Source organism: Sinocyclocheilus grahami, unplaced genomic scaffold (genome assembly GCF_001515645.1).
Source record: "Sinocyclocheilus grahami isolate Dianchi unplaced genomic scaffold, SAMN03320097.WGS_v1.1 scaffold70.1, whole genome shotgun sequence".
In the NCBI taxonomy this organism is placed as follows: Eukaryota; Metazoa; Chordata; class Actinopteri; order Cypriniformes; family Cyprinidae; genus Sinocyclocheilus; species Sinocyclocheilus grahami.
The window spans coordinates 322,030-334,856 of record NW_015505249.1 but is presented as its reverse complement, the minus strand read 5'-3'; the positions used below and the strand labels follow the sequence as shown (position 1 = coordinate 334,856).

General features: G+C 45.0%; 1 protein-coding gene and 1 pseudogene across 3 annotated transcripts; both read right to left on the bottom strand.

The window, feature by feature from the left end:
* LOC107585457 (proteinase-activated receptor 2-like) lies at positions 1-10,074 on the bottom strand. Of its 3 annotated transcripts, none has more exons than XM_016272476.1 (2): positions 10,002-10,074; positions 1-2,159 (listed from the first exon to the last, which is right to left on the bottom strand). In XM_016272476.1, the coding sequence occupies exons 1-2, from the start codon at positions 10,045-10,047 to the stop codon at positions 1,096-1,098; spliced, it is 1,110 nt and encodes a 369-aa protein (XP_016127962.1). In that variant the 5' UTR covers positions 10,048-10,074; the 3' UTR covers positions 1-1,095. The 3 variants fall into 3 exon arrangements, with proteins under 3 accessions (XP_016127962.1, XP_016127964.1, XP_016127963.1); XM_016272478.1 differs by lacking the exon at positions 10,002-10,074 and adding an exon at positions 9,921-9,990 and having other exon boundaries at positions 2-2,159; XM_016272477.1 differs by lacking the exon at positions 10,002-10,074 and adding an exon at positions 9,844-9,984 and having other exon boundaries at positions 3-2,159.
* A 216-nt stretch (positions 10,075-10,290) lies between these two features.
* LOC107585425 (proteinase-activated receptor 1-like) lies at positions 10,291-12,304 on the bottom strand (annotated as a pseudogene).
* Positions 12,305-12,827: the final 523 nt, after the last annotated feature.

The following is a 12,827-nucleotide window of genomic DNA, read 5'->3' as shown; positions in this document are numbered from 1 at the left end:
TTTCAGTGAACAGTAATTTAAAAAGGACAATGAACTGTAAATGGTGTGTGTGTGTGTGTGTCAAACAACTGCAAATCAATTTTATGATTTGGCTAGTTAAAAAGTTGCCTTGTGGACTTCAGTCATGTTCTACCCGCGGTCTGTCTCATTTAGAAAACAAGGCCACATACACACAGCAAATCATAGGCAGACATGGGCGAGAGACAAATTTGTTGATAAATTAAGACAATTCTTAAAAAAAAAAAAAAAAGAGACAAATACAAAATATACATCACAGATAAAACAACATTAAAACCTATACATGTGCTTTGAAACTAAGTGAGGCATGGGAGTGCAAAAAGAAAACAGCATTTATAAGACTATGCATAAAAATGAGACTACCATTCCAGCATTTAGTGCGTTAGAACACATTTGAACGAGGTTATGTTTGCTGGGAATACATTCACACATCTAAAATTGGTCACTGGTGTGATTCACATAACATTTCACATTCTTTTAAAAATACTTTTATGTAAACAGGAATAAATGCAAAATGGTTTCTGTAACAGGTGCTTAAAATATATTACAGCTTCAGTTATTCAGTCAACTTCTAGTCTACTTCCACCTAACAGGATTAAAGGTCATTTGAAAGGCAATTCTGAGAAATGCCACTATACCAAACAGGCAAAATAATTTTCAGGTCTTTAAACCCAAAATGAGGCAACCTGTAACTAATGACGTAATGGCAACACAATAATAACAACTCTTTATCATTTCCATGGTGACCATTTCAAACAGGAGGCCAATTTGTAGTTCCAAAAAGTGAGAATCCTTGGATGCCCTTTTAAGGTCTTAAGATCTTCAAATATGGATGTAATTCCCATATTTAACAAGATAAATAAAAAAAGCATTTATGTGAGATTATGAAAAAAAGATATTTAATCGTTGACTGAATTACACGTTAAAAGTCGACAATAACTCATCTTTCAGAAACGTGTTCCTCCAGCCCTTACAACATTTAATAATAAAATAACAAGTGCTTATATGGTTTCAAGAGGTATTGTAGAGCACCAGAGCATAGCACAGATTTGTAAAACAGTTCTCCAGCTGTCATTCTTAGTAGGAACTGCTCTGCGTGTTTCCAGACTCTGATGTGTAGGTACTGCTTTTTGAATACTTCAGTGCACTGAAAGAAACCCGCATCCTCTGCGCTGTGCGTTCGCTGCGGCAAAGAAACGTGTTTCTTACATGCTCTCTGAACTCATCTGAAACAAAATAATATATGAATGGATCGACGCAGCTGTTGAGGCTGGCCAGGCATAGCATTGTAACATAGAAGCCGTAACCGCTGTCCTGTACTCCCATAGAAAGCAGGGAGTAATGCACCATAACCATGATGTTACTTGGGGTAAAACACACTAGGAACATCACCAGCACCGTGACGATGAGGATGACAGCCTTCCTTCGCTTCTGAATGATATCAGCATCTGTCATCGAGCTCTTCAGGGCACGTAGCATCTGCACGTAGGCTACTATACATACTATGCAGGGAACTATGAATCCAACAACTCCCATAATCAGGAAGTAGATAGAAGGGTAGCGTGACTGGCTGGGGCGAGTGACGTCATGGCAGGTAACAATATCCATGTTGGTGACCATCACGGTCTGGTCATAAAGATAAAGAGGCACGGTAATGACCCACACAACCAGCCACACACACACAGCAACACCAGTTGCCAATTTGTTGTTCCTTTTCTGCTGGGAAAGAGGATGTACTATGGCCCAGTACCTCTGGACACTAATACATGCAATGAAAGCAGTCGAACAATACATGTTCCCATAGAAAAAGGCAACCAGGACTTTGCACAGGGCTTCTCCGTAGATCCAGTTATTCCCATTAAAATGGTACGCGATCTTTAGGGGAATCCAGATTACGAACAGCAGGTCGGCCAGTGCGAGGTTGGCCATGAAAATGGATGAGGCATGTTTCTTCTTTGTCCTGAAGAGGAAGACCCAGATGGCCATAGCGTTGGTTGGCAAGCCCACACTGAAGACGATGATGTACACCACTGGGAAGAAGATCTGCATGAGCTTGCTGTCCAGTACAGCAACAGCAGTGGATGTCACCGACACTCCATACTCAGTTTCATTACCAGTAAAGCCTCTGTCGTTGTTAGAACCTATAGACAGATAGAACGACAGAAAATAAGAACATTAGATCAATCAATGATAGACATACAGACAGACAGATAGATCTGTGCCACCACAAATTTTCATTTGCTGACGACAGTTTGATAATTACCATTTAATTTCACCAGTCGAGAAATTATAGAGTGGTGCAGGTATGAGATCAGAACCTGTAAGACACTGCTGGTTCCTTCTAGATTTTCCTATGGGGTTTTTCAATTTATGAGTACAATAAAGCTTGTGGTAAACATTAATTAGACATTACGGTGTTGTTTTAATCTAAAACGTAAACTGCACACACTCACACTGAAAACGTAATTTTTGAAGCAGTAACATTTATTTGTAAAAAGTAACTAGATAAGACAGTTTGGATTGTGAATGTGTGCAGTTTACGTTGTAGGACAAAAACAAACGCATTGTCAAGTTGTTTACCACAGGCTTTATTTTACTCTACTGAAAAAAACCCATTATAAAACCCCATAGGAATTCGTTTTCCAGGTTCTAACATATCTGCACCACTATATTTCTTTTGACTTGCATTTGACTCACAACCATTGAATATTAAGATAATATTAATGTTGGCTGCAAGATACAGAAAAGTAAGTTCACCTTAGACTGGAAGAGTGTATAGACATTTCTCAATTCTTGTCTTTCTTTGGACTGAATAAAAGTCTCTGCTTCACATAGACAGATAGACTGCACTGTTTTTACAGCAAAACTCATTGACACCCTTATTTTTATTCTTGAAGCTAACATTTTGCCTGTAAGGTGATTTGATTCAGTGATTAGATGTTAGACTGTTGCCTTGAACAGGAGAACATGATGGCGTGGCACTTCTCATCCGGTGTGCATCATATCTGAAGTAAGTGGTTTACCATTGGGTTTAGGTTTTCTGAACAAATTCTACTAAAGTTAAGTCACTGTATAATTTAACCTTAGACATGTTGCTTCATTACAGTTAATAAGATAAGACAGACAAGATTGTTTAAAATTTAGCACAACATACACTTTTTTTTAAAGATTTATTTTTGGCATTTTTGCCTTTATTATGACAGGACAGATCATAACTGACAGGAAGCGAAGTGGGAGAGAGATAGGGGGCGGGATCGGGAAAGGTCCCCGAGTCAGGATTTGAACACGAGACAGATTTACTCCACATGCATCACTTCAGTGCTTGAATGATATCATACTAGATATTTATATAAATAAATCATTACAAACTAGTGTCTAGTACAGAGATCTGGCATCTGCATCAGCATGCAAGTTATGAAATCTGTCTGCTGTAAAGGAACAAACATGTCTTTGTGATCTACGCTACTATTACTCAGCAAAGACTATTTCACAAGTTCACGCTTACATATAATTAGCTGGAGTATGGTAATGCATTTTGGCGTGCTGTCCGGGGAAGGGCTCCGAGCTCGGGAATGACCCGAACCTAGAGTACACCCCCGTATAAGTGTAGTATGAACTCGAAGTGAGGAGATGGGGTGGAGGAAGGATGCCGATAAACCGTAGATGGATAGAGGCAAGTCAGCTGTATTTATATCATGGTGTTGATTAACTTGAGTGCGCTCCACCCGTGTTAATTAGGCTAAGTATCTGACGCGCTCCTCCCGAACCTTGTTAATAAAACAATTTCACGAGTTCACGCTTACATATAATTACCTGGAGTATGGTAATGCATATTTGGCGTGCTGTCCGGGGAATGGCCCGAACCTAAAGTACCCCCCAAAAAGCATTTGAGCAAAGGACAGCCGCCAGACTAAGAACCCCCCCAAAATAAGCACTGAGAACTGGAGGGGGCTGATGTTTTGAGAAGTTGCCTAGTTGGCAAGCCAGAAGAACCTACGTACTCAGGTGAGAGCGACTTATGCGTGGGAAGGGTAGGCCCTACCGGCTGCTAGTAATGAAAGCAGACAGAAAGGTAAAGTTGTCCGGCCAGCAGGCTCTCGCTGACATCCGACGGGAGCACACGGCATCGAACGGGTGAGCCTCGCAGACCGTAGAATGGAAAAGGTAAGGTTGTCTAGTCGGGAGGCTCTCGCCGGCATCCGATGGGAGCTCAATACTCACAGCATTGGATGGGTAAGCCTCGCCGACCGTAGGATGGAAAATATATATATATATATATATTGTTTTAAACGGAGCGATTACATTAAATGGTTTGATGACCAATGAGGGTTTGCTGGGCTTTTTTGATGTGAAACTGGTTAGTTCTGATGTAGCTTTGATAAGCTTCTGAAGACCATCTTCCTAGAGTTTGGATCTGCTGCTTGGAGAGGCCTTTTTGGGCTGCTGATGTTGCTACCCCAATGCGAAAAGAATGGCTGGAGAAATTCTTTGCTGAGACGCCCGACAATTGCAGGAGGGATCTGAGATGTTTTTGGAACCAGAAGCGAGTGACGGGTTTTTTGGAGTCGTCTAAAAATAGTGGTTCGTGGGGGAATTTAGCCTGAGAATTCTTAAGGCGGAGGTACTCGAAGATGGAGTGGTATGGTTGGATTGGAGAAGAGAGATTGAAAATATAGATAAAATGAACTTTCTTGGCTTGGTCTGTCTTGCTTTGTTTGATTAAGAAAGAAATTGTTTCGCTATCGAGTATGGTTAGGTCTGAGACAGTCGGGTTGATTTTTGGATCGAATTTGGAAGAGATGGTGAGTTCCGAGCATCTAAGAAAACCGAAAAAGCCTAGAATGAACATGATGTCGAGTGTGCGGGCTGTACTGAGAGGCTGGTAACCTGTGCGGAGGGTGTAGATACATTTTGTGAGAATATCTAACGTTATGGGTTGTCTGGAGTCGGGACAGGTGGGCTGGGTTCGCTGGGCGAGGGAGCGCCGAACATCAGCTTGTGGAAAAATTGGACGCCACTCAGGTAACCTTTGATGGAGCCGACTTGGAGACCCTTAACGCTGTTAAGAAAAGAGACGAATGAGGTGATTGAAAGTAGGGAAAAATCGGGGGAACGGTGTGTTGTATGAGCGGTGGAATGCCTTGAAGCATCTCCACACTGTCACGTATGACTGAAGGGTTCTGGGAGAAACTGCTTGGAGGATAGTGTCGAGCGATGCATCGAGAAGGGGTTTTAATGGGTGGGTTACGGGAATATTAATTCTGAATAATGACCCTAACCCTAACCCTAACCGGAGTTGGGAATTGGTCCGCCTCTGGAGCCAGTGTCCTGAATTTCTGAAACATAAAGCGAGACAGAGTCAGCAATTTGGTTTTCTGAACCTGGAACGTGTTTGGCAATTATTATAAATTGGTTGCATGCTGCAATCCATATTAAGCGGCTAAGGAGAGGCGTGAAGGCAGGAGAAAGTTGATGCAGAGGAACTCGATGAACATAGCAGGACCCATGTTTTTTTTCCTGAGCGATGGGGATCCCAATCTCGGAAAAACGTTTTGGGCTGTGAGGATGTGGGCGGCTGGGATTGCGTCGGGAGGTGAAATGACCATAAAGTCGTCTAGGAGGTGAATAAGGTGGGGCATTGCGTAATTATTGGACAAGATCCAGCAAACGGCTTCTGATAACATGTCAAGGGGGGTTCATCGAAAGGGCCGATCATAAAGCCTGACTTGACTTCTTTTTTGATTAAGTTGTCAATGATGTCGGACTCTGTGTGGGCGGATTGGAGATTAATGCAGATGAAATTTTGGGTAAGCGTGCATTTGACACCAGGGTTAAAACCGTGTCTGAGGCCAGACAGAAGTTAATTAGTGAATTCTTTGTCTGGGTGGTGAGCGAGTTCGATGGTCAGGTGAGAAATATTCATGGGAGTTGATAGGTAATTTTTTATTCATAGCTTTAAACACTGGACAGACGATGCGGGCGTGAGCTCCGCCACAGAAACCGCAGATGTGAAGGAACCGGCAGCGCTGTCTGATGCATCTCCCATTGTTAAATTAGAGGCATGGCTGCCTGTTACCTGCTTCTGATGGGGCTGTTTGTTCGGGACCCGAGTTTGCAGTAGCTGTGGATCTTGGGACGTAGCTGGTGGATTTCACCGAGGAAATATGAGGGCATGAGGGTATAGAGGGGTTGATTTGTGGGCAAGTCATGGTGGAGTGAGCGTCTGACCTACAAATTGCACAAGAAATGTTCCTGCAGTCTAAAAATACCCGGCTGTGGAGATCTGGATCGAGTGCTCCCCAGTAAGGGCACTGGTTCCATTGGGCGACTCGTACTGCACATTTTGCAGAAAAAAGCTTGTGGTACGTGTAAAAATGGCTCCCTCCGTAGGACAATGCGAGCTCAGCTATAATTGTCAGATAATCATTGAGTTTGCATCGCCTGTGGGGGAAGGCTGAACAGATGATCTCAGTGAACCGACTAAATGCAATGGTAAACTCAGAAAAAGAAAGTAGTCGTGACGAAAGAGGATTTGGGTTTTTTTAAAGTGACTGAGAAATCCCTGCAGTCTACTTGATCGTTTGAGTCGGAAGTGGGCAGGAGGGAAAGAAGAGAAGAGAGATCGACGTCCGCACCTGCTAATATCTGCGCTCTGATGTTGTGAGCCACTTGGGGAGGTTCAGAGGTGACAGTGTTTGATGGGGCGGGCATTGGTGTAGCAGTGAAGAGCGAGTATTCTGATTTCGCTTGGAGGAGGAAGTTGAAAGGGACTGGGGGCGGGGCTGTGTTTGTCAGTGAGTACGGCCAAGCGCTTGCTTGGGCAGCGGGCCCCGAGCTGGAAGGGGCGGGCCGCGGGGCTGTGTGTGACGGCCAGTACGGCCAAGCGCTTGCTTGGGCCGCGGGCTCTGAGCTGGAAGGGGCAGGCAGCGGGGCTGTGTGTGACGGCCAGTACGGCCAAGCGCTTGCTTGGGCCGCGGGCTCTGAGCTGGAAGGGGCAGGCAGCGGGGCTGTGTGTGACGGCCAGTACGGCCAAGCGCTTGCTTGGGCCGCGGGCTCTGAGCTGGAAGGGGCAGGCAGCGGGGCGGTGTTCGATAACCAGTGCGGCCAAGCGCTTGCTTGGGCTATGAGGTCTGAGCCGAAAGTGGCGTGTGGCGGAGCTGTGGTTGGCGGCGGAGGCGGCCAAATGCTTGCTTGAGCTACGGGCCCCGGCGTTGTTGGAGTAGAAGCCGCGGTGCAAGGCTGAGCTGCCGATGTCACATGCACCCTTGTGGTGGCGGGATCCGGGGCGCGGCCCAGACTTGTTGACGCCCTGACACCGCGGCTTGATAATCGCGGAGAGCTGGGCCTTGCGCGAGAGGAAGACGGTGGAGTCCGGTGAGGCATATCTGGAGGTTTGTCTTGCCTTTTGCCCTTCTTTGGGGTTGGGGTGGACTCGGGAGAGAGGTTAGGTAGATGCAGATTTGTATACAAGTCATATAATTCTGCTTTGTTTAACCTGCGTGAAGGTTGGATGTCGGATTTGGTCACCGCTTGCCTCAGACCAGACACAGTCCACTTTCCTATTGGTGGAATCGTTGGCCTGGCCGAGCGATAGGAGGACGCCGGGGAGTCGACTGGGGTTCTCGCTGGAGGTGGCGAGGGTAGGCCTAGGCGTCTTGGGAGGCGAGTGGCTGCTCGAGCCGAACCGCGTCTGCGAGATGGGGCCTGGGGCTCGATTGAGGTGCTACTCCGAGGAGGAGTGGTCTTAGGACCGGCTTGTTGTGGCAATGGGACCGGAGGAGAGTTGGATTCTTCTTCAGACGAGGTTTGTTTTTGCGACATGGTTGTAGACGAGCGAACCAAGCTGCTGATAACTGTCAATGGATAGAGGTAAGTCAGCTGTATATATAATGGTGTCGATTAACTTGAGTGTGCTCCACCTGTGTTAATTAGGCTAAGTATCTGATGCTGTCCTCCCAAATCTTGTTAATAAAACATCATTTAATAAACTAGTGTTTTCTGAGTCAGTGTCGCAAAGAGAGTCGGAAGTGGGCAGGAGGGAAAGAAGAGAAGAGAGATCGACGTCCGCACCTGCTAATATCTGCGCTCTGATGTTGTGAGCCACTTGGGGAGGTTCAGAGGTGACAGTGTTTGATGGGGCGGGCATTGGTGTAGCAGTGAAGAGCGAGTATTCTGATTTCGCTTGGAGGAGGAAGTTGAAAGGGACTGGGGGCGGGGCTGTGTTTGTCAGTGAGTACGGCCAAGCGCTTGCTTGGGCAGCGGGCCCCGAGCTGGAAGGGGCGGGCCGCGGGGCTGTGTGTGACGGCCAGTACGGCCAAGCGCTTGCTTGGGCCGCGGGCTCTGAGCTGGAAGGGGCAGGCAGCGGGGCTGTGTGTGACGGCCAGTACGGCCAAGCGCTTGCTTGGGCCGCGGGCTCTGAGCTGGAAGGGGCAGGCAGCGGGGCGGTGTTCGATAACCAGTGCGGCCAAGCGCTTGCTTGGGCTATGAGGTCTGAGCCGAAAGTGGCGTGTGGCGGAGCTGTGGTTGGCGGCGGAGGCGGCCAAATGCTTGCTTGAGCTACGGGCCCCGGCGTTGTTGGAGTAGAAGCCGCGGTGTGAGGCTGAGCTGCGGCCAGTGTCGCATGCACCCTTGCGGACGGCCTGACGCCACGGATTGATAATCGCGGAGAGCTGGGCCTTGCGCAGGAAGAAGATGGTGGAGTCCGGCGAGGCGTATATGGAGGTTTTGTCTTGCCTTTTGCCCTTCTTTGGGGTTGGGGTGGACTCGGGAGAGAGGTTAGTTAGGTGCAGATTTGTGTACAAGTCATATAATTCTGCTTTGTTTAACTTGCGTGAAGGTTTGGGCTCGGATTTGGTCAGCGCTTGCCTCAGACTCGACACGGTCCACTTTCCTATTGGTGGAATCGTTGGCCTGGCCGAACGATAGGAGGACGCCAGGGAGTCGACTGGGGTTCTCGCCGGAGGTGGCGAGGGTAGGCCTAGGCGTATTGGGAGGCGAGTGGCTACTCGAGCCGTACTGCGGCTGCGAGATGGGGCCTAGGGCTCGATTGCGGTGCTACGTCGAGGAGGAGTGGTCTTAGGGCCGGCTGGTTGCGGAGATGGGACCGGAGGAGAGTTGGATTCGTCTTCAGACGAGGAGGTTTGTTTTTGCGACATGGTTGTAGACGAGCGAACCAAGATGCTGATAAACTGTCGATGGATAGAGGTAAGTCAGCTGTATTTATATCATGGTGTTGATTAAGTTGAGTGTGCTCCACCTGTGTTTATTTGGCTAAGTATCTGACGCGCTCCTCCCGAACCTTGTTAATAAAACATCATATATAGCAGCAAAGCATACATTACAAATCAGGTATTGTGTTATTCAAATATGGGTACATACTTGATAGTTGAGGCAGCTATACAATGTGAAATCAATCTACTCACAGCCTACTTATATACACACTGGTTACACAAACATAATACATTTTTACATATTAAAATAAACTGCTTCGTATATACACCACAGCAGTAGCCTACACTCGCGTGTGCCAGAAGTGACCTACACATTCAACAGTAGGCTAATTCAATCGAGGGCTAGAGCTCCATTAATATCTGTCAAATCAATTTAGGTCAGAGAAACACTAAACGAATATGAGAAAAACAAGGTTAATTTTCAAATGATTATTTTTCAGACAAAAATCAAAAAGTAAACCGCAATATAACTATACTAAACATCTAGAAATCAAATTTTATAAACATATATATAATCAAATAAACGAGTTTCATATATGCAAGTCTTGAGATGAGACACTTCTCTTTAAATATAAACAAGAAAACTAATTCTTACTTTGACTAGTCAAGTTCATCCAGATTAATCGGTGCGTCATTATTCCTGCGAAATTAACGGGAACTACTTGTATTTACCGAAGCGTGGACTGTTTCCGTCATGAATATAATCAAAATCAGCTCTTTATAGTCAGGTGTGGAGCTCACCTGTGACCTTACTTGGGTCACGCCCTTCAGAAGAGCTGTGCCATGTGACACATTTCATGCGGTCTGTTCATGTATATTGTGTGTACCTGACATATGTCAAAAAAAGAGCTCTGTTTAGTCACTCTTCATTTTTCTTAACTAACGGGACTAGGTGCCATAGGAAGCGCTGTACGCCTCTTTCTTATGAAGATTTCACTCCGCTGTGACATTTGTGACGCGCGTTCCGCACCAGAGTGCGATAGAGTTAAAAAATAATAATCCTCCGCGATGTCAGCTACTGACAAGTAATACGACCAGTCACTCAGCAGAGAAGCTACACAGAAAGATGACAAATCCAGCGAATCAGTAGTTTGGTTACCAGATCTAGACTGCATTAAAGGCATATAGGCTAGTCTGTTGGTTATGGTGCTTGGTTAGACATAGTTTAGAATAAACACCGCCACCTAGAGGACTGCTTCTGTTTGTGAAATAAGTGGTAAATATTGTATATATTGTTTTACTAGGTTTGTGACAGCGTTAAAATTATAAAGTTAAAATGATCAAATTAAAAATAAGCAAAGTAAAACAATAGACTACGTTAAACAACAGATTTGTCAACCATAAGATGTACGGTTTATTTACATTGGGTAGACATATGGATAAACACCGCCACCTAGAGGATTGTTTTAAATCACAGCTATGAGCATGTAGATTAGAACTATCAGTCAAATCTGATCACATGGCTTCAGTCAAATTGTAATTCAGGTTTTATTTATTTATTAACAGAGAGACAGGGACATAGATAGATAGATAGATAGATCTGTTTACATATAAAGTATTACAACAATGACTGATTATTCTACATTTGTCTAACACAGTAGTATAGTTACAATCTCTCTTTCACACGTTCACTTATTAGAGAGTAGATGAATAAATAATCATTTCTGCAGATTGAGTATTAACTAATGAAACCCCTGAAGGCAGTGCAAGCTGCATTTAATAAAAGTGTCTACCAAATGCAATGAATTTAAAGTGATATATGCTTTTTATTTTGGCCACTTATTTGTTTTACAGTGCATCTTAGGTGAGAGGATTTTGTGTGTGTGTGTGATTGTGTTTGATGGTATGTTCACTCTCTTTGACTTGCTGCCCCAAATCACAGAGCGGATCTGCTGTCTGTACTGAGACGAGCCGTAGTAGTACAGCAGAGGGTTCAGAAAAACATTTGAGCTCCCCAAACACACAGCCAACAGGTAAGCCAAATAGGTATCCAACCCATTGCTTCCCATGGCTATACAAACACAGTGGTATAACAGGAAGCCACTGGATGGTGCAAAGCACACCACAAAACTCAGTCAGCACAGCAGTAGCCATAATCGCATCCCTCTTTCGGTTATCTGAGGAAGATGATGATGTTGCTGAGTGATCATGTTTAGCACAGAGCACATAAATTATAGTAGAGTAGCTCACTAAGATGATGACCAGCGGCAGGAAGAAATAGATGCAGGGGTGGATTAAGAACACAGATAAGTTCAACATCATTGAAGAATCTTCCTCCAGCAAGTCAATGCAGGTGACTCACAGATTCTGGAAACTGAATGTTTGTCTCAATGTGAGAAGTGGTACTATGCCTGCAAGTGCCAGCAGCCAGACTGATAGTAGAGTAGCTCACTAAGATGATGACCAGCGGCAGGAAGAAATAGATGCAGGGGTGGATTAAGAACACAGATAAGTTCAACATCATTGAAGAATCTTCCTCCAACAAGTCAATGCAGGTGACTCACAGATTCTGGAAACTGAATGTTTGTCTCAATGTGAGAAGTGGTACTATGCCTGCAAGTGCCAGCAGCCAGACTAATGTGCATATGAATGTGGCTTTCCTTGTGCTCCTCCAGGTCCAAGAGGCGATAGGACACTACAGCCAGCAGCCTGTCCACACTCATGCACATTATCAGCAGTATGGAGCAGTACATGTTTCCATAGTAAGTTGCATTAAGCAAACAACATGCCGCCTCACCGAACACCCAATCTGAAGCGTTCAGCTGGTAGTGGATCTTCAGAGGCAGCAGCAGGGTGAAGAGCAGGTCCACACACGCCAGGTGAGACATGTAGATCACAGCTGGTTTCTTCTCTCGGATCCTACAGGTGAACGTCACCATCGCCAAACCATTCAGGGGTACACTAAGGAGCACGACGAAGATGTAGGTCGAGGGCACGACACGTGTGACCAGCAGACCTTTAAAGAGTAGAACAATCTCATGCGTGACAACCAGCGGCCCAGAGGATGGTATAATTTGGTTATTGTAATTCACTGCACTATTATGTCTTCTAAACATTGTTACAAAGGTCTAATTTGCCTGGTTAAGAAAGCCAAATAGAAAATACATCATGAGGCCAAAAATCTGTAACAAAACACAACACAGTCAATCCTTTAATTTACTGGCTTAAATGTAAAACAAAAACCCATCTGACAATAGATCTCACTTACTGTAACAACTACAGATCACCAGACTTACAGATACCTGTTGCACTCTTTTACATAATAAGCTATGTAAATTCATTTTCAGCACTTCAGCAAGTCACAACTGAAAATCATGAGATCACTAATGTACTTACCATTGAATGTATGATCTGTCAATGAAGGAACGTCCACCATGATTTTCGATTAACAGTCAGTTTTAAATATTTTACAACTTGAAATCATCAAACTTTAGAATCTGTAGACGGACAGATATGGCCATTCAGTGTTGTGCTGAAGAAAGTGATTGCTAATGTGCGAAGATTGAAGGATGCACTTTAAAATGTGGTGACATCACTGAAGCCTTCAGTTAGTGAGATGAGAAGATAAACAGATGTTGA